The sequence below is a fragment of the Oncorhynchus kisutch genome, linkage group LG4 (assembly GCF_002021735.2).
Source record: "Oncorhynchus kisutch isolate 150728-3 linkage group LG4, Okis_V2, whole genome shotgun sequence".
Lineage (NCBI taxonomy): Eukaryota > Metazoa > Chordata > Actinopteri > Salmoniformes > Salmonidae > Oncorhynchus > Oncorhynchus kisutch.
This window is the reverse complement of record NC_034177.2, coordinates 2780976-2801329: the sequence shown is the minus strand read 5'-3', so window position 1 is coordinate 2801329 and position 20354 is coordinate 2780976. Positions and strand designations below refer to the sequence as shown.

Genomic DNA, 20354 nt, shown 5'->3' with positions numbered 1-20354 from the left:
TCTATAACACTACTATAAAGACACAGTGGGGGGGGGGGGACTCATACAACACTCTATAACACTACTAAACACACAGTGGGGGGGGACTCATACAACACTCTATAACACTACTAAAGACACAGTGGGGGGGGGGGGGGGACTCATACAACACTCTATAACACTACTAAAGACACAGTGGGGGGGGAGGGGATCATACAACACTCTATAACACTACTAAAGACACAGTGGGGGGGGGGCTCATACATCACTCTATAAAACACTACTAAAGACACAGTGGGGGGGGGACTCATACAACACTCTATAACACTACTAAAGACACAGTGGGGGGAGGGGGACAACACTCTAAACACACTACAGAGGGGGGGGGGGGGGGGGACTCATACATCACTCTATAACACTACTAAAGACACAGTGGGGGGGGGACTCATACAACACTCTATAACACTACTAAAGACACAGTGGGGGGGGGGGGACTCATACAACACTCTATAACACTACTAAAGACACAGTGGGGGGGGGACTCATACATCACTCTATAACACTACTAAAGACACAGTGGGGGGGGGGGGGGGACTCATACAACACTCTATAACACTACTAAAGACACAGTGGGGGGGGACTCATACAACACTCTATAACACTACTAAAGACACAGTGGGGGGGGGACTCATACAACACTCTATAACACTACTAAAGACACAGTGGGGGGGACTCATACAACACTCTATAACACTACTAAAGACACAGTGGGGGGGGACTCATACAACACTCTATAACACTACTAAAGACACAGTGGGGGGGGGACTCATACAACACTCTATAACACTACTAAAGACACAGTGGGGGGGGGACTCATACAACACTCTATAACACTACTAAAGACACAGTGGGGGGGGGGCTCATACATCACTCTATAACACTACTAAAGACACAGTGGGGGGGGGACTCATACAACACTCTATAACACTACTAAAGACACAGTGGGGGGGGGGGGACTCATACAACACTCTATAACACTACTAAAGACACAGTGGGGGGGACTCATACAACACTCTCTAAACACTACTAAAGACACAGTGGGGGGGGGACTCATACAACACTCTATAACACTACTAAAGACACAGTGGGGGGGGGACTCATACAACACTCTCTATAACACTACTAAAGACACAGTGGGGGGGGGCTCATACATCACTCTATAACACTACTAAAGACACAGTGGGGGGGGGGGGGGGGCACTCATACACACTCTATAACACTACTAAAGACACAGTGGGGGGGGGGGACTCATACAGGGGGGAACTCATACATCACTCTATAACACTACTAAAGACAGTGGGGGGGAGGGGGGGGCTCATACATCACTCTATAACACTACTAAAGACACAGTGGGGGGGGACTCATACATCACTCTATAACACTACTAAAGACACAGTGGGGGGGGGGGACTCATACAACACTCTATAACACTACTAAAGACACAGTGGGGGGGGGCTCATACAACACTCTATAACACTACTAAAGACACAGTGGGGGGGGGGACTCATACAACACTCTATAACACTACTAAAGACACAGTGGGGGGGGGGGGGGGGCACTATACAACACTCTATAACACTACTAAAGACACAGTGGGGGGGGGACTCATACAACACTCTATAACACTACTAAAGACACAGTGGGGGGGGGACTCATACAACACTCTATAACACTACTAAAGACACAGTGGGGAGGGCTCATACAACACTCTATAACACTACTAAAGACACAGTGGGGGGGGACTCATACAACACTCTATAACACTACTAAAGACACAGTGGGGGGGGGGACTCATACAACACTCTATAACACTACTAAAGACACAGTGGGGGGGACTCATACAACACTCTGTAAACACTACTAAAGACACAGTGGGGGGGGACTCATACAACACTCTTATAACACTACTAAAGACACAGTGGGGGGGGGACTCATACAAACACTCTATAACACTATTAAAGACACAGTGGGGGGGGGGGGGGACTCATACATCACTCTATAACACTACTTAAGACACAGTGGGAGGAGGGGGGGGCACTCATACATCACTCTATAACACTACTAAAGACACAGTGGGGGGGGGGACTCATACATCACTCTATAACACTACTAAAGACACAGGGGGGGAGGGGGGGGCACTCATACATCACTCTATAACACTACTAAAGACACAGTGGGGGGGGACTCATACATCACTCTATAACACTACTAAAGACACAGTGGGGGGGGGACTCATACAACACTCTATAACACTACTAAAGACACAGTGGGGGGGGGGGCTCATACAACACTCTAAACACACTACTAAAGACACAGTGGGGGGGGACTCATACATCACTCTATAACACTACTAAAGACACAGTGGGGGGGGGGGGGGACTCATACATCACATCACTCTATAAACACTACTAAAGACACAGTGGGAGGAGGGGGGGGCACTCATACATCACTCTATAACATCTACTAAAGACATCAAGTGTGGGGGGGGGACTCATACATCACTCTATTAACACATACTAAAGATACAGTGGGGGGGAGGGGGGGCACTCATAGCATCTACTCTATAACACTACTAAAGACACAGTGGGGGGGGGGTCATACATCTCTCTATAACACTACTAAAGACACAAGTGGGGAGGGGGGACTCATACAACACTCTTATAACACTACTAAAGACACAGGTGGGGGGGGGGGGACTCATACAACACTCTATAACACTAACTAAAGACACAGTGGGGGGGGGGCTCATATCATCACTCTATAAACACTACTAAAGACACAGTGGGGGGGGACTATACAACACTCTATACACTACTAAAGTCACAGTGGGGGGGGGGACTCATACAAACCACTCTATAACACTACTAAAGACACATTGGGGGGGGGGGACTCATACAACACTCTATAACACTACTAAAGACACAGTGGGGGGGGGGGGGCTCATACAATCACTCTATAAAACACTACTAAAGACACAGTGGGGGGGGGACTCATACAACCCTCTATAACACTACTAAAGTCACAGTGGGGGGGGACTCATACAACACTCTATAACACTACTAAAGATACATTGGGGGGGGGGGGGGGACTCATACAACACTCTATACCATACTAAAGACACCAGCGGGGGGGGGAGGACTCATACAACCACTCTATAACACTACTAAAGACACAGTGGGGGGGGGGGGGCCGACTCATACAACACTCTATAAACAATACTAAAGACACAGTTGGGGGGGGTGACTCATACAACCACTCTATAACGCTACTAAAGACACAGTGGGGGGGGGCGACCTCATACCAACACTCTATAACACTACTAAAGACACAGTGGGGGGTGGGGGGGACTCATACAACACTCTATAACACTACTAAGACAAAGGGGGGGGGGACTCATACAACACTCTATAACACTACTAAAGACACAGTGGGGGGGGACTCATACATCACTCTATAACACTACTAAAGACACAGTGGGGGGGTAGGACTCATACAACACTCTATAACACTACTAAGACACAGTGGGGGGGGACTCATACAACACTCTATAACACTACTAAAGACACAGTGGGGGGGGGGGGGGGGCTCATACACCACTCTATAACACTACTAAAGACACAGTGGGGGGGGGGACTCATACAACACTCTATAACACTACTAAAGACATAGTGGGGGGGTACTCATACAACACTCTATAACACTACTAAAGACACAGTGGGGGGGGGCGACTCATACAACACTCTATAACACTACTAAGGACACTGTGGGGGGGGGGGACTCATACCAACACTCTATAACACTACTAAAGACACAGTGGGGGGGGGGGGACTCATACATCACTCTATAAACACTACTAAAGACACAGTGGGGGGGGGGGGGACTCATACAACACTCTATAACGCTACTAAAGACACAGTGGGGGGGGGGACTCATACAACACTCTATACACTACTAAAGACACAGTGGGGGGACTCATACCAACACTCTGTAAACACTACTAAAGACACAGTGGGGGGGACTCATACAAACACTCTATAACACTACTAAGACACAGTGGGGGGGGGGGGGACTCATACAACACTCTATAACACTATTAAAGACACAGCTGGGGGGGGACTCATACATCACCCTATAACACTACTAAAGACACAGTGGGGGGAGGGGGGGCGGCACTCATACATCACTCTATAACACTACTAAAGACACAGTGGGGGGACTCATACAACACTCTATAACACTACTAAAGACACAGTGGGGGGGGGGGACTCATACAACACTCTATAAACACTACTAAAGACACAGTGGGGGGGGACTCATACAACACTCTATAACGCTACTAAAGACCACACAGTGGGGGGGGGCGACTCATACAACACTCTATAAACACTACTAAAAGACACAGTGGGGGGTGGGGGGGACTCATACAACACTCTATAACACTACTAAAGACACAGTGGGGGGAGGACTCATACAACACTCTATAACACTACTAAAGACACAGTGGGGGGGGGGCTCATACAACACTCTATAACACTACTAAAGACACAGTGGGGGGGGGGGGGGGCGACCCATACAACACTCTATAACACTACTAAAGACACTGTAGGGGGGGGACTCATACAACACTCTATAACACTACTAAAGACACAGTGAGGGGGGGACTCATACAACACTCTATAACACTACTAAAGACACAGTGGGGGGGGGGGGGGGAACTCATTCAACACTCTATAAACACTACTAAAGACACAGTGGGGGGGGGTGGACTCATACAACACTCTATAACACTACTAAAGACATAGTGGGGGGGGGGACTCATACATCACTCTATACACACTACTAAAGACACAGTGGGAAGGGGGGGACTCATACAACACTCTATAACGCTACTAAAGACACAGTGGGGGGGGGACTCATACAACACTCTATAACACTACTAAAGACACAGTGGGTGGGACTCATACAACACTCTGTAAACACTACTAAAGACACAGTGGGGGGGGGACTCATACAACACTCTATAACACTACTAAAGACACAGTGGGGGGGGGCTCATACAACACTCTATAACACTACTAAAGACACAGTGGGGGGGGGGGGACTCATACAACACTCTATAACACTACTAAAGACACAGTGGGGGGGGGACTCATACAACACTCTATAACACTACTAAAGACACAGTGGGGGGGGGGGGGGGGCTCATACAACACTCTATAACACTACTAAAGACACAGTGGGGGGGGGGACTCATACAACACTCTATAACACTACTAAAGACACAGTGGGGGGACTCATACAACACTCTATAACACTACTAAAGACACAGTGGGGGGGGGGCTCATAAAACACTCTATAACACTACTAAGACACAGTGGGGGGGGGGGGGGACTCATACAACACTCTATAACACTACTAAAGACACAGTTGGGGAGGAGGGACTCATACAACACTCTATAGCACCACTAAAGACACAGTGGGGGGGGGGGGGCTGATACAACACTCTATAACACTACTAAGACACAGTGGGGGGGGGACTCATACAACACTCTATAAACACTACTAAAGACACAGTGGGGGGGGGGGGGGACTCATACAACACTCTATAACAATACTAAGACACAGTGGGGGGGGACTCATACAACACTCTATAACACTACTAAAGACACAGTGGGGGGGGGTTTCATACAACACTCTATAACACTACTAAAGACACAGTGCGGGGGGCTCATACAACACTCTATAACACTACTAAAGACACAGTGGGGGGGGACTCAGACATCACTCTATAACACTACTAAAGACACAGTGGGGGGAGGGGGGGGGCACTCATACATCACTCTATAAACACTACTAAAGACACAGTGGGGGGAGGGGGGGGCACTCATACATCACTCTATAACACTACTAAAGACACAGTGGGGGGAACTCATACAACACTCTATAACACTACTAAAGACACAGTGGGGGGGGACTCATACAACACTCTATAACACTACTAAAGACACAGTGGGGGGGGGACTCATACATCACTCTATAACACTACTAAAGACACAGTGGGGGGGGACTCATACAACACTCTATAACACTACTAAAGACACAGTGGGGGGGGGACTCATACAACACTCTATAACACTACTAAAGACACAGTGGGGGGGGACTCATACATCACTCTATAACACTACTAAAGACACATTGGGGGGGGGACTCATACAACCTACTCTATAACACTACTAAAGACCAGTGGGGGGGACTCATACAACACTCTATAACACTACTAAAGACACAGTGGGGGGGGACTCAGACATCACTCTATAACACTACTAAATACACAGTGGGGGGGGACTCATACAACACTCTATAACACTACTAAAGACACAGTGGGGGGGAGACTCATACAACACTCTATAACACTACTAAAGACACAGTGGGGGGGGGGCTCATACAACACTCTATAACACTACTAAAGACACAGTGGGGGGGGGGGGGACTCATACAACACTCTATAACACTACTAAAGACACAGTGGGGGGGAGGACTCATACATCACTCTATAACACTACTAAAGACACATTGGGGGGGGGGACTCATACAACACTCTATAACACTACTAAAGACACAGTGGGGGGGGGACTCATACAACACTCTATAACACTACTAAAGACACAGTGGGGGGGGACTCAGACATCACTCTATAACACTACTAAATACACAGTGGGGGGGGGGACTCATACAACACTCTATAACACTACTAAAGACACAGTGGGGGGGGGGGACTCATACAACACTCTATAACACTACTAAAGGACACAGTGGGGGGGGGGGGGGACTCATACAACACTCTATAACACTACTAAAGACACAGTGGGGGGGGGGGACTCATACAACACTCTATAACACTACTAAAGACACAGTGGGGGGGGGGACTCATACATCACTCTATAACACTACTAAAGACACATTGGGGGGGGGGGGGGGACTCATACAACACTCTATAACACTACTAAAGACACAGTGGGGGGGACTCATACAACACTCTATAACACTACTAAAGACACAGTGGGGGGGGACTCAGACATCACTCTATAACACTACTAAATACACAGTGGGGGGGGGACTCATACAACACTCTATAACACTACTAAGACCACAGTGGGGGGGGAGACTCATACATCACTCTATAACACTACTAAAGACACATTGGGGGGGGGACTCATACAACACTCTATAACACTACTAAAGACACAGTGGGGGGACTCATACAACACTCTATAACACTACTAAAGACACAGTGGGGGGGGACTCAGACATCACTCTATAACACTACTAAATACACAGTGGGGGGGGGGACTCATACAACACTCTATAACACTATAAAGACACAGTGGGGGGGGGACTCATACAACACTCTATAACACTACTAAAGAACAGTGGGGGGGGGGGGACTCATACAACACTCATATAACACTACTAAAGACACAGTGGGGGGGACTCATACAACACTCTATAACACTACTAAAGACACAGTGGGGGGGGGGACTCATACATCACTCTATAACACTACTAAAGACACAGTGGGGGGGGGGGACTCATACAACACTCTATAACACTACTAAAGACACAGTGGGGGGGGGGGGCGACCCATACAACACTCTATAACACTACTAAATACACAGTGGGGGGGGGGACTCATACAACACTCTATAACACTACTAAAGACACAGTGGGGGGGGACTCATACAACACTCTATAACACTACTAAAGACACAGTGGGGGGGGGGGGGACTCATACAACACTCTATAACACTACTAAAGACACAGTGGGGGGGGACTCATACAACACTCTATAACACTACTAAAGACACAGTGGGGGGGGGGACTCATACTCATACATCACTCTATAACACTACTAAAGACACAGTGGGGGGGGGGGGGGGACTCATACAACACTCTATAACACTACTAAAGACACAGTGGGGGGGGGACTCATACAACACTCTATAACACTACTAAAGACAGGGGGGGGGGGGGACTCATACAACACTCTATAACACTACTAAAGACACAGTGGGGGGGACTCATACAACACTCTAACACTACTAAAGACACAGTGGGGGGGGGGGGACTCATACAACACTCTATAACACTACTAAAGACACAGTGGGGGGGGGGGGGGCGAGGCCCATACAACCACTCTATAACACTACTAAAGGACACAGTGGGGGGGGGAGGACTCATACATCACTCCTATACAAGCACTCTATAACACAAATACTAAAGACACAGTGGGGGGGGGGGACTCATACATCACTCTATAAACACTACTAAAGACACAGTGGGGGGGGGGGGGCCTCATTACAACACGCTATTACCTACTACTAAAGACACGTGGGGGGGGACTATTACATCACTTCTATAAACACTTAGTAAATGACACTAGTGGGGGGGGACTCATTATCAACACTCTATAACACTACTAAAGACACAGTGGGGGGGGACTCATACAACACTCTATAACACTACTAAAACACAGGTGGGGTGGGGGGACTCATAAACACTCTTTAACACTACTTAAAGACACAGTGGGGGGGGACTCATACAACACTCTATAACACTACTAAAGACACAGTGGGGGGGGGACTCATACCAACACTCTATAACACTACTAAAGACACAGTGGGGGGGGGACTCATACAACACTCTATAACACTACAAAAGAACAGTGGGGGGGGGACTCATACAACACTCTATTAACACTACTAAAGACACAGTGGGGGGGGGGCTCATACAACACTCTATAACACTACTAAAGACACAGTGGGGGGGGGGGGGACTCATACAACACTCTATAGCACTACTAAAGACACAGTGGGGGGGGGGACTCATACAACACTCTATAACACTACAAAAGACACAGTGGGGGGGGGACTCATACAACACTCTATAACACTACTAAAGACACAGTGGGGGGGGGGGCTCATACAACACTCTATAACACTACTAAAGACACAGTGGGGGGGGGGGGGGACTCATACAACACTCTATAGCACTACTAAAGACACCAGTGGGGGGGGGGACTCATACAACACTCTATAACACTACAAAAGACACAGTGGGGGGGGGACTCATACAACACTCTATAACACTACTAAAGACACAGTGGGGGGGGGGGCTCATACATCACTCTATAACACTACTAAAGACACAGTGGGGGGGGGGGCTCATACAACACTCTATAACACTACTAAAGACACAGTGGGGGGGGGGGGGGGGCACTCATACATCACTTTCTTACTTTACTATTGATATTTGGGTATCTGTACTTTACTATTGATATTTTTGATTACTTTTACTTCACTACATACATAAATTCCTAAAGAAAATAATGTACTTTTTACTCCATACATTGTCCCTAACACCCAAAAGTATTCATTACATTCTGAATGCTTAGCAGGACAGGAAAATGGTCCAATTCACGCACTTATCAAGAGAACATCCCTGGTCATCCCTACTGCCTCTGATCTGGAGGACTCACTAAACAGAGAACATCCCTGGTCATCCCTACTACCTCTGATCTGGAGGACTCACTAAACAGAGAACATCCCTGGTCATCCCTACTACCTCTGATCTGGAGGACTCACTAAACAGAACATCCCTGATCATCTACTGCCTCTGATCTGGAGGACTCACTAAACAGAGAACATCCCTGGTCATCTACTGCCTCTGATCTGGAGGACTCACTAAGCAGAGAACATCCCTGGTCATCCCTACTGTCTGTGATCTGGAGGACTCATTAAACAGAGAACATCCCTGGTCATCCCTACTGCCTCTGATCTGGAGGACTCACTAAACAGAGAATATCCCTGGTCATCCCTACTGCCTCTGATCTGGAGGACCCACTAAACAGAGAACATCCCTGGTCATCTCTACTGCCTCTGATCTGGAGGACTCACTAAACAGAGAACGTCCCTGGTCATCCCTACTGCCTCTGATCTGGAGGACTCACTAAACAGAGAACATCCCTGGTCATCCCTACTGCCTCTGATCTGGAGGACTCACTAAACAGAGAACGTCCCTGGTCATCCCTACTGCTTCTGATCTGGAGGACTCACTAAACAGAGAACGTCCCTGGTCATCCCTACTGCCTCTGATCTGGAGGACTCACTAAACAGAGAACATCCCTGGTCATCCCTACTACCTCTGATCTGGAGGACTCACTAAACAGAACATCCCTGATCATCTACTGCCTCTGATCTGGAGGACTCACTAAACAGAGAACATCCCTGGTCATCTACTGCCTCTGATCTGGAGGACTCACTAAGCAGAGAACATCCCTGGTCATCCCTACTGTCTGTGATCTGGAGGACTCATTAAACAGAGAACATCCCTGGTCATCCCTACTGCCTCTGATCTGGAGGACTCACTAAACAGAGAACATCCCTGGTCATCCCTACTACCTCTGATCTGGAGGACTCACTAAAGAGAGAACATCCCTGGTCATCCCTACTACCTCTGATCTGGTGGACTCACTAAACAGAGAATATCCCTGGTCATCCCTACTGCCTCTGATCTGGAGGACCCACTAAACAGAGAACATCCCTGGTCATCTCTACTGCCTCTGATCTGGAGGACTCACTAAACAGAGAACGTCCCTGGTCATCCCTACTGCCTCTGATCTGGAGGACTCACTAAACAGAGAACATCCCTGGTCATCCCTACTGCCTCTGATCTGGAGGACTCACTAAACAGAGAACATCCCTGGTCATCCCTACTGTCTGTGATCTGGAGGACTCATTAAACAGAGAACATCCCTGGTCATCCCTACTGCCTCTGATCTGGAGGACTCACTAAACAGAGAACGTCCCTGGTCATCTCTACTGCCTCTGATCTGGAGGACTCACTAAACAGAGAACGTCCCTGGTCATCTCTACTGCCTCTGATCTGGAGGACTCACTAAACAGAGAACGTCCCTGGTCATCCCTACTGCCTCTGATCTGGAGGACTCACTAAACAGAGAACATCCCTGGTCATCCCTAATGCCTCTGATCTGGAGGACTCACTAAACAGAGAACATCCCTGGTCATCTACTGCCTCTGATCTGGAGGACTCACTAAACAGAGAACATCCCTGGTCATCCCTACTGTCTGTGATCTGGAGGACTCATTAAACAGAGAACATCCCTGGTCATCCCTACTGCCTCTGATCTGGAGGACTCACTAAACAGAGAACATCCCTGGTCATCTCTAATGCCTCTGATCTGGAGTACTCACTAAACAGAGAACATCCCTGGTCATCTCTACTGCCTCTGATCTGGAGGACTCACTAAACAGAGAACATCCCTGGTCATCCCTACTGCCTCTGATCTGGAGGACTCACTAAAGAGAGAACATCCCTGGTCATCCCTACTGTCTGTGATCTGGAGGACTCATTAAACAGAGAACATCCCTGGTCATCCCTACTGCCTCTGATCTGGAGGACTCACTAAACAGAGAACGTCCCTGGTCATCTCTACTGCCTCTGATCTGGAGGACTCACTAAACAGAGAACGTCCCTGGTCATCTCTACTGCCTCTGATCTGGAGGACTCACTAAACAGAGAACGTCCCTGGTCATCCCTACTGCCTCTGATCTGGAGGACTCACTAAACAGAGAACATCCCTGGTCATCCCTAATGCCTCTGATCTGGAGGACTCACTAAACAGAGAACATCCCTGGTCATCTACTGCCTCTGATCTGGAGGACTCACTAAACAGAGAACATCCCTGGTCATCCCTACTGTCTGTGATCTGGAGGACTCATTAAACAGAGAACATCCCTGGTCATCCCTACTGCCTCTGATCTGGAGGACTCACTAAACAGAGAACATCCCTGGTCATCTCTAATGCCTCTGATCTGGAGTACTCACTAAACAGAGAACATCCCTGGTCATCTCTACTGCCTCTGATCTGGAGGACTCACTAAACAGAGAACATCCCTGGTCATCCCTACTGCCTCTGATCTGGAGGACTCACTAAAGAGAGAACATCCCTGGTCATCCCTACTGTCTGTGATCTGGAGGACTCATTAAACAGAGAACATCCCTGGTCATCCCTACTGCCGCTGATCTGGAGGACTCACTAAACAGAGAATATCCCTGGTCATCCCTACTGCCTCTGATCTGGAGGACCCACTAAACAGAACATCCCTGGTCATCTCTACTGCCTCTGATCTGGAGGACTCACTAAACAGAGAACATCCCTGGTCATCTCTAATGCCTCTGATCTGGAGGACTCACTAAACAGAACATCCCTGGTCATCTCTAATGCCTCTGATCTGGAGGACTCACTAAACAGAGAACATCCCTGGTCATCCCTACTGCCTCTGATCTGGAGGACTCACTAAAGAGAGAACATCCCTGGTCATCCCTACTACCTCTGATATGGAGGACTCACTAAACAGAGAACATCCCTGGTCATTCCTACTGCCTCTGATCTGGAGGACTCACTAAACAGAGAATATCCCTGGTCATCCCTACTGCCTCTGATCTGGAGGACCCACTAAACAGAGAACATCCCTGGTAATCTCTACTGCCTCTGATCTGGAGGACTCACTAAACAGAGAACGTCCCTGGTCATCCCTACTGCCTCTGATCTGGAGGACTCACTAAACAGAGAACATCCCTGGTCATCCCTACTGCCTCTGATCTGGAGGACTCAATAAAGAGAGAACATCCCTGGTCCATCCCTACTGCCTCTGCAGGACTCACTAAACAGAACATCCCTGGTCATCCCTACTGCCTCTGATCTGGAGGACTCAATAAAGAGAGAACATCCCTGGTCCATCCCTACTGCCTCTGCAGGACTCACTAAACAGAGAACATCCCTGGTCATCCCTACTGCCTCTGATCTGGAGGACTCATTAAACAGAGAACATCCCTGGTCATCCCTACAGCCTCTGATCTGGAGGACTCACTAAACAGAGAACATCCCTGGTCATCCCTACTGCCTCTGATCTGGAGGACAAATGCTTCAAATACTTTTAGACTTTTACTCAAGTAGTATTTTACTGGGTGGTCGTTTTTATTATTACGGTATCTTTACTTTTACTCAAGGACGACAATTGGGTTATTTTGCCACCATTTTCCCACCATTTTTCCACCATTTTCCCACCACTGCCTAGAACCATGTGAGGTATCCACTTTTATTCCCATGAAGATTTGTAAGACTTGTTTAGCCCATTGTGGGGCAGGGGGTGAACACTATTTGGCAGTGGATTGTAATTGGCTTGACCGGTACCTACCCCATTTCCCAAATCTGTGGGTGGGTGGGGGGGGGGGGGAACCAACCCAAATAAAGTGTATGTTTTAAAGGCTCTCTGAAGGGGTAAACATTTTCACACCAATTGTCTTTCCTATATTGTCCTTAAAATATTTTTTACAAAGGCACAGTGCAGTCAAAATGACCCCCCCCCCCCCCCTGTGTTTTGTATCATATTATACACTGAACTGTTGGTTAGTAACATTTCACAGTAACCATGGTTACTGGTTGAAAATACAATCTACACAGGACTTTTTTTAATAAGCATGTTTTGCATAGGTGTAGTTTTGGCTTGCCTGGTAACATTACCGGTGTGGTGGAGTTAATAGACTGACAACAACGAGTTCCAAACCTCTCTGCCAATAGCAGCTAATTTCCAGGTTACATATCCCTCCCATTCTGCTATACTGTACTGTAGTTAACACTAAATATTTCATTTTATCTGTAAATAAAATGATATATTATTAACAGGTAACAAAAACGGTGAAGAGATGAATGCGAGGCAATGACATCAATCCAATGGGTAGTTCCTGGTCTTAACGGCTCTGTGCTGTAGTTAACACTAAAGGCTTTATATTCTAACAGGAAAACGTCGACCTATCGTGTGTGGGAGTAGCTATATAAGATACTCCGCAGGACAGACAGCCTTTTATAGGGAAAGGCTGCTTGTCAACACGGCTTTTTGGTGGTTCTTCAGGATTATAACTAGATTTGGTTTTTTACACTTCAAGCTTCATTTTTATTTTTTTACAGAATGAATAGAGTCTTCAAAGAATTACTGAATGAGGAATTAGTGGCCTTAGTCTCACGGCATGTCAGTAACGATTAGCCCGAACGGATGAATGATGCTTCAATGCTTGATGATGCCTATTCAAATACTTTGTGGGAGAGAGGTCCAAAATCACTCTGCGACAATCCTGTAGATCCCCACAGCCCACCCACTCATCAAATTGTTTGATAGATTACTGTCTATCTCTCAATGTCAAACATGGTGAAATAAAACGAGTGGTATTTTAAGCACAAACACATCAGAGTGGGAACATAAGTCAGAGATTGGGGGGGTGGGGGTAGCCAAAGAAAAAACGTATTTATTCTTTTCATTAACATGCCTGGTATCTATCCTAAGACCTAATCTTCAGCCATTTGTAATAGCATACAGTACACAATGCCTAACAGTATTACATGTTGGGAAATCAAATAGAGCCTAGGAAATTATGTTGTATGGCATTCACTATGGACATATTTCATAGACTTGTAGGCCTATTTGAAGCGTGGCTTGATCTATTTAGATACAATTCTGACATGTTTGTTGTGGTGTGTGGAGCTATAGGCTAGGCCCTGCAACCACAATGTGTGAGTGGAATACGCACTAAATGTGACACATTTCAAAATAGAAGTGTAATTGAATTACATTGAATTGATATCAAATATAGCTGTGGCCTGGTTGTCCTACATAGCCTAAGCTACGCATCCTTAAACAAATCAGGCAAGGCATTTATATCACGACAACATTATGTTCAGGTAAAGTTGCTTAATTTATTATTTTAGGCTACAGCTCTGGTCCAGAGCGTTAAGTGCGTTCCTTCCTGTTACTGGTCCAGTGAGTGGAACGCCCAGGATCAGAGCTACCTGTCAAAGTGAGCAAACAAGTGTTTTGTTTCCGTGTGCGTAACCACGGCCCCGCCCATTATAATAATACAAGGAACAAGGAAACAACACCTGCTGCCGCTGCGCATCTTTCACTCACGTCCACGAACTACTAGTAAGTATAGCCTCCTACGGCTAATTATACTATCCGAATATGTTTGTAAGTAAGAAGTTTTATGTCGATATTATTTCAATAAACAGCGTAACAAAAAGTGCAATGTCAGATTGCTTGGTGCGTAATATAGATGAAGGGCTCTGTTCTTTGTGAAAAATACTTTTTTCCCCCTCTGAAATAGTTCCTGCCCTAAAGTGCAATAGTCTACTTTTGATGAATCAAGACCGAATCGTAGTAAGTGTAGTCTACTTGACGGATGCTCAATAAAATGTGGATTGAATCCAGGAAGTCAACACAAGTTGTTTAATCATCAGTGATTAAAGCTGTCAAACATGAATTACCAACTGTCTAAACATGACAACCAATGTAGCTTACAGTTGTGCAAGATAAATGGTGTCCCAAGTTGTACCATATTCCTAACAGTGCACTACTTTTGACCAGAACTCAATGGGGGGCTGATCAAAACTAGTGCACTATAACGGGTTAAAGGGTGCCATTTGTCTGTCAGTTGTGGGTAAGACTGTAAAATAAGATGTACGGTGAGGTCCAGAATTATTGGCACCCTTGATAAAGACGAGCAACAAATATATAGTGTATCAAATAAATAATACACATGCGGAGCAAATCCCTCCCAACATGTTCTCATAAAAACATTTTTGAAAAAAGACTCGTTATCCTCGCATGGTGAGGTATTGAAAACAAGGGGTGCCAATAAATTTGAGCCTCTATCTTTTTCAGATATATTAAAATATATATTTTTCATTAAAATCCCCTTCCTCCCTCAATTGTTTTTTTTTTGCATACAATATAGTTCAGTATTTTTTATTTTATTTTTTATTTTATACAGTATTTTTTTCTCTCATCTTTATCAAATGTGTTAATAATTGTGGACTGTATGTTATTTTGTTCAGGTCATCACCATGTCTGAGGATAAAACAGTCACATTGAAGCCTGTGGATCTGGTAGAACCAGAACCAGGCTTCTCATCCTCTCACCTAGACCCCGCCGATACCTCCTATCAGCCCCCTGCTTTAGATAAGACACCGGGTCAGCCAGACCTCCAAGGCCAGGACAGTGGACACCCGGGGACAGAGGAGAAAGGCCCTGTTGGCCCTACACCTGATGCTGTGGCTCAGGGGAATCGATGGACCTCAACACTGGACCAGTTTAAACTGAAGCGGTTCTTCGTCTTGAGGGTAAGCTTAATAATGACTTGAACACGGGCATCATTATAGAACAAACCGGAAGCCTACCTGTACACAATGCTTGTTGTTACATGCAAATCATCCTTATAGTAATTATATCTACAGTAAATACTGAATCAGAACGGTTCCAAATTAGCATTGTCCTAAAAACAATGGCTTAAAACAATATTATGTTTAGTAAATTCAATTAATCCCATTAATGTGGAACATGCCCATGGTTCCACTGCACAGATTCATGAAATGTAACTTGTCTCAAGACAATGTGAACAGATTTAACATCCCCATCATCCCGGCTCCGTGTGTTCACACCTACAGTAAATACATAGTGCTTAATCAGCTGCCAGGCCAGACAGACACTCCTAAACTAATCACATTATTAATCAAGAGTTGTTATAAACTGACGTGTCCAAGTATTGTGTGCTTATCTTTTTACTCTGAGGTCAGACATGGAGAGGGTTCAGATTAGGGTTCCTTCAGAGTGGTTAGAGCGTTGGACTAGTAACCGGAAGGTTCCTTCAGAGTGGTTAGAGCGTTGGACTAGTAACCGGAAGGTTCCTTCAGAGTGGTTAGAGCGTTGGACTAGTAACCGGAAGGTTCCTTCAGAGTGGTTAGAGCGTTGGACTAGTAACCGGAAGGTTCCTTCAGAGTGGTTAGAGCGTTGGACTAGTAACCGGAAGGTTCCTTCAGAGTGGTTATAGCGTTGGACTAGTAACCGGAAGGTTCCTTCAGAGTGGTTAGAGCGTTGGACTAGTAACCGGAAGGTTCCTTCAGAGTGGTTAGAGCGTTGGACTAGTAACCGGAAGGTTCCTTCAGAGTGGTTATAGCGTTGGACTAGTAACCGGAAGGTTCCTTCAGAGTGGTTATAGCGTTGGACTAGTAACCGGAAGGTTCCTTCAGAGTGGTTAGAGCGTTGGACTAGTAACCGGAAGGTTCCTTCAGAGTGGTTAGAGCGTTGGACTAGTAACCGGAAGGTTCCTTCAGAGTGGTTAGAGCGTTGGACTAGTAACCGGAAGGTTCCTTCAGAGTGGTTAGAGCGTTGGACTAGTAACCGGAAGGTTCCTTCAGAGTGGTTATAGCGTTGGACTAGTAACTGGAAGGTTCCTTCAGAGTGGTTAGAGCGTTGTACTAGTAACCGGAAGGTTCCTTCAGAGTGGTTAGAGCGTTGGACTAGTAACCGGAAGGTTCCTTCAGAGTGGTTAGAGCGTTGGACTAGTAACCGGAAGGTTCCTTCAGAGTGGTTAGAGCGTTGGACTAGTAACCGGAAGGTTCCTTCAGAGTGGTTAGAGCGTTGGACTAGTAACCGGAAGGTTCCTTCAGAGTGGTTAGAGCTTTGGACTAGTAACTGGAAGGTTCCTTCAAAAAAGCATCAAGAAAGAGGATTTTGACACCCACCCTCACAAGTTCCTGCTACATTATTTTGTTGAAATATAATTTGATCTCTAAGAAATTAAGCTAATTGTATTGCAACCAAATTGGCTATTTTAAGTGTATACGATTCACATAATATTCAATAAATATACTACCCAACATCCTATTTGGACCAAACTTTTTTTTCTACCAATGTGTAAGACATGGGTAATCAAAAAATAATAATTTGAAAACCACCCACTGAGGTGGAGGCTATATACAGGGTATTACGGTACAGAGTCAATGTGGAGGCTATATACAGGGTATTACGGTACAGAGTCAATGTGGAGGCTATATACAGGGTGTTACGGTACAGAGTCAGTGTGGAGGCTATATACAGGGTGTTACGGTACAGAGTCAATGTGGAGGCTATATACAGGGGGTACCGGTACAGAGTCAATGTGGAGGCTATATACAGGGGATACCGGTACAGAGTCAATGTGGAGGCTATATACAGGGGTTACCGGTACAGAGTCAATGTGGAGGCTATATACAGGGGGTACTGGTACAGAGTCAATGTGGAGGCTATATACAGGGGGTACCGGTACAGAGTCAATGTGGAGGCTATATACAGGGTGTTACGGTACAGAGTCAATGTGGAGGCTATATACAGGGGGTACCGGTACAGAGTCAATGTGGAGGCTATATACAGGGGGTACCGGTACAGAGTCAATGTGGAGACTATATACAGGGGGTACCGGTACAGAGTCAATGTGGAGGCTATATACAGGGTATTACGGTACAGAGTCAATGTGGAGGCTATATACAGGGTATTACGGTACAGAGTCAATGTGGAGACTATATACAGGGTATTACGGTACAGAGTCAATGTCGAGGCTATATACAGGGTATTACGGTACAGAGTCAATGTGGAGGCTATATACAGGGTATTACGGTACAGAGTCAATGTGGAGGCTATATACAGGGTGTTACGGTACAGAGTCAATGTGGAGGCTATATACAGGGTATTACGGTACAGAGTCAATGTGGAGGCTATATACAGGGTATTACGGTACAGAGTCAATGTGGAGGCTATATACAGGGTATTACGGTACAGAGTCAATGTGGAGACTATATACAGGGTATTACGGTACAGAGTCAATGTGGAGGCTATATACAGGGGGTACCGGTACAGAGTCAATGTGGAGGCTATATACAGGGTATTAGGGTACAGAGTCAATGTGGAGACTATATGCAGGGGGTACCGGTACAGAGTCAATGTGGAGGCTATATACAGGGGGTACCGGTACAGAGTCAATGTGGCGGCTATATACAGGCGGTACCGGTACAGAGTCAATGTGGAGGTTATATACAGGGTATTACGGTACAGAGTCAATGTGGAGGCTATATACAGGGTATTACGGTACAGAGTCAATGTGGAGGCTATATACAGGGTATTACGGTACAGAGTCAATGTGGAGTCTATATACAGGGTATTACGGTACAGAGTCAATGTGGAGGCTATATACAGGGGGTACCGGTACAGAGTCAATGTGGCGGCTATATACAGGCGGTACCGGTACAGAGTCAATGTGGAGGTTATATACAGGGTGTTACGGTACAGAGTCAATGTGGAGGCTATATACAGGGTATTACGGTACAGAGTCAATGTGGAGGCTATATACAGGGTATTACGGTACAGAGTTAATGTCGAGGCTATATACAGGGTATTACGGTACAGAGTCAATGTGGAGGCTATATACAGGGTATTACGGTACAGAGTCAATGTGGAGGCTATATACAGGGTGTTACGGTACAGAGTCAATGTGGAGGCTATTTACAGGGTATTACGGTACAGAGTCAATGTGGAGGCTATATACAGGGTATCACGGTACAGAGTCAATGTGGAGGCTATATACAGGGTATTACGGTACAGAGTCAATGTGGAGTCTATATACAGGGTATTACGGTACAGAGTCAATGTTGAGGCTATATACAGGGGGTACCGGTACAGAGTCAATGTGGAGGCTATATACAGGAGGTACCGGTACAGAGTCAATGTGGAGGCTATATACAGGGTGTTACGGTACAGAGTCAATGTGGAGGCTATGTACAGGGTGTTACGGTATAGAGTCAATTTGGATGCTATATACAGGGGGTACCGGTACAGAGTCAATGTGGAGGCTAAATACAGGGGGGTACCGGTACAGAGTCAATGTGGAGGCTATATACAGGGTATTACGGTACAGAGTCATACTGCTGGACTGCATAGAAAACACAACAAAACCTTTTGTTCTTATTAAGAGACATTGAAACCGTTTGTGCTTCTACATCTAATCATTTTTATATAATTGTTATTTACGGAGGAATGATCTTTAACCTTGTGTTTTTTTGTTGTTGTTCCTGTTTAGCCAGGGACCATGGACCAAGCTCTTGGGGACATCAAGGCTCTGGTCAATCAGGATGAGGATGGCGATGTCCATGGTGTCTGGCTGATGGCCGAGTGAGTTTATCGCCGTTCATATCTCTCTCACTTTGTCCTGGTCTTCCATAGCCATTCTAGGATGAGCAGAAGAAGAAATAATATAACAGGAAGTTGCAAAACAACAGATTTTCTGTTAGAACAAGTTGTGATGATGTCCAGCAGTATTGCTTTCCCATCAACAGTGTAACTGAAAACCCTCACTGATTTATAGTACCTGGTTGT

The 20354-nt window shown here is 46.1% G+C and overlaps 1 protein-coding gene across 2 annotated transcripts in view; it reads left to right on the top strand.

Annotated features, from left to right (window-relative positions):
• The first annotated feature begins 14967 nt into the window (after positions 1 to 14967).
• tprg1 (tumor protein p63 regulated 1) overlaps positions 14968 to 20354 on the top strand; it is a 104259-nt gene continuing 98872 nt past the window's right edge. Inside the window, exons 1-4 of one of the 2 annotated variants that reach the window (XM_031822306.1) lie at positions 15023 to 15095; positions 15277 to 15329; positions 16007 to 16291; positions 20059 to 20150. In XM_031822306.1, the coding sequence (XP_031678166.1) occupies positions 15309 to 15329; positions 16007 to 16291; positions 20059 to 20150 (398 nt within the window). In that variant the 5' untranslated portion in view covers positions 15023 to 15095; positions 15277 to 15308. Of the gene's footprint in view, positions 15096 to 15276; positions 15330 to 16006; positions 16292 to 20058; positions 20151 to 20354 lie in introns of both variants that reach the window. The other variant, XM_031822308.1, reaches the window with a different exon arrangement.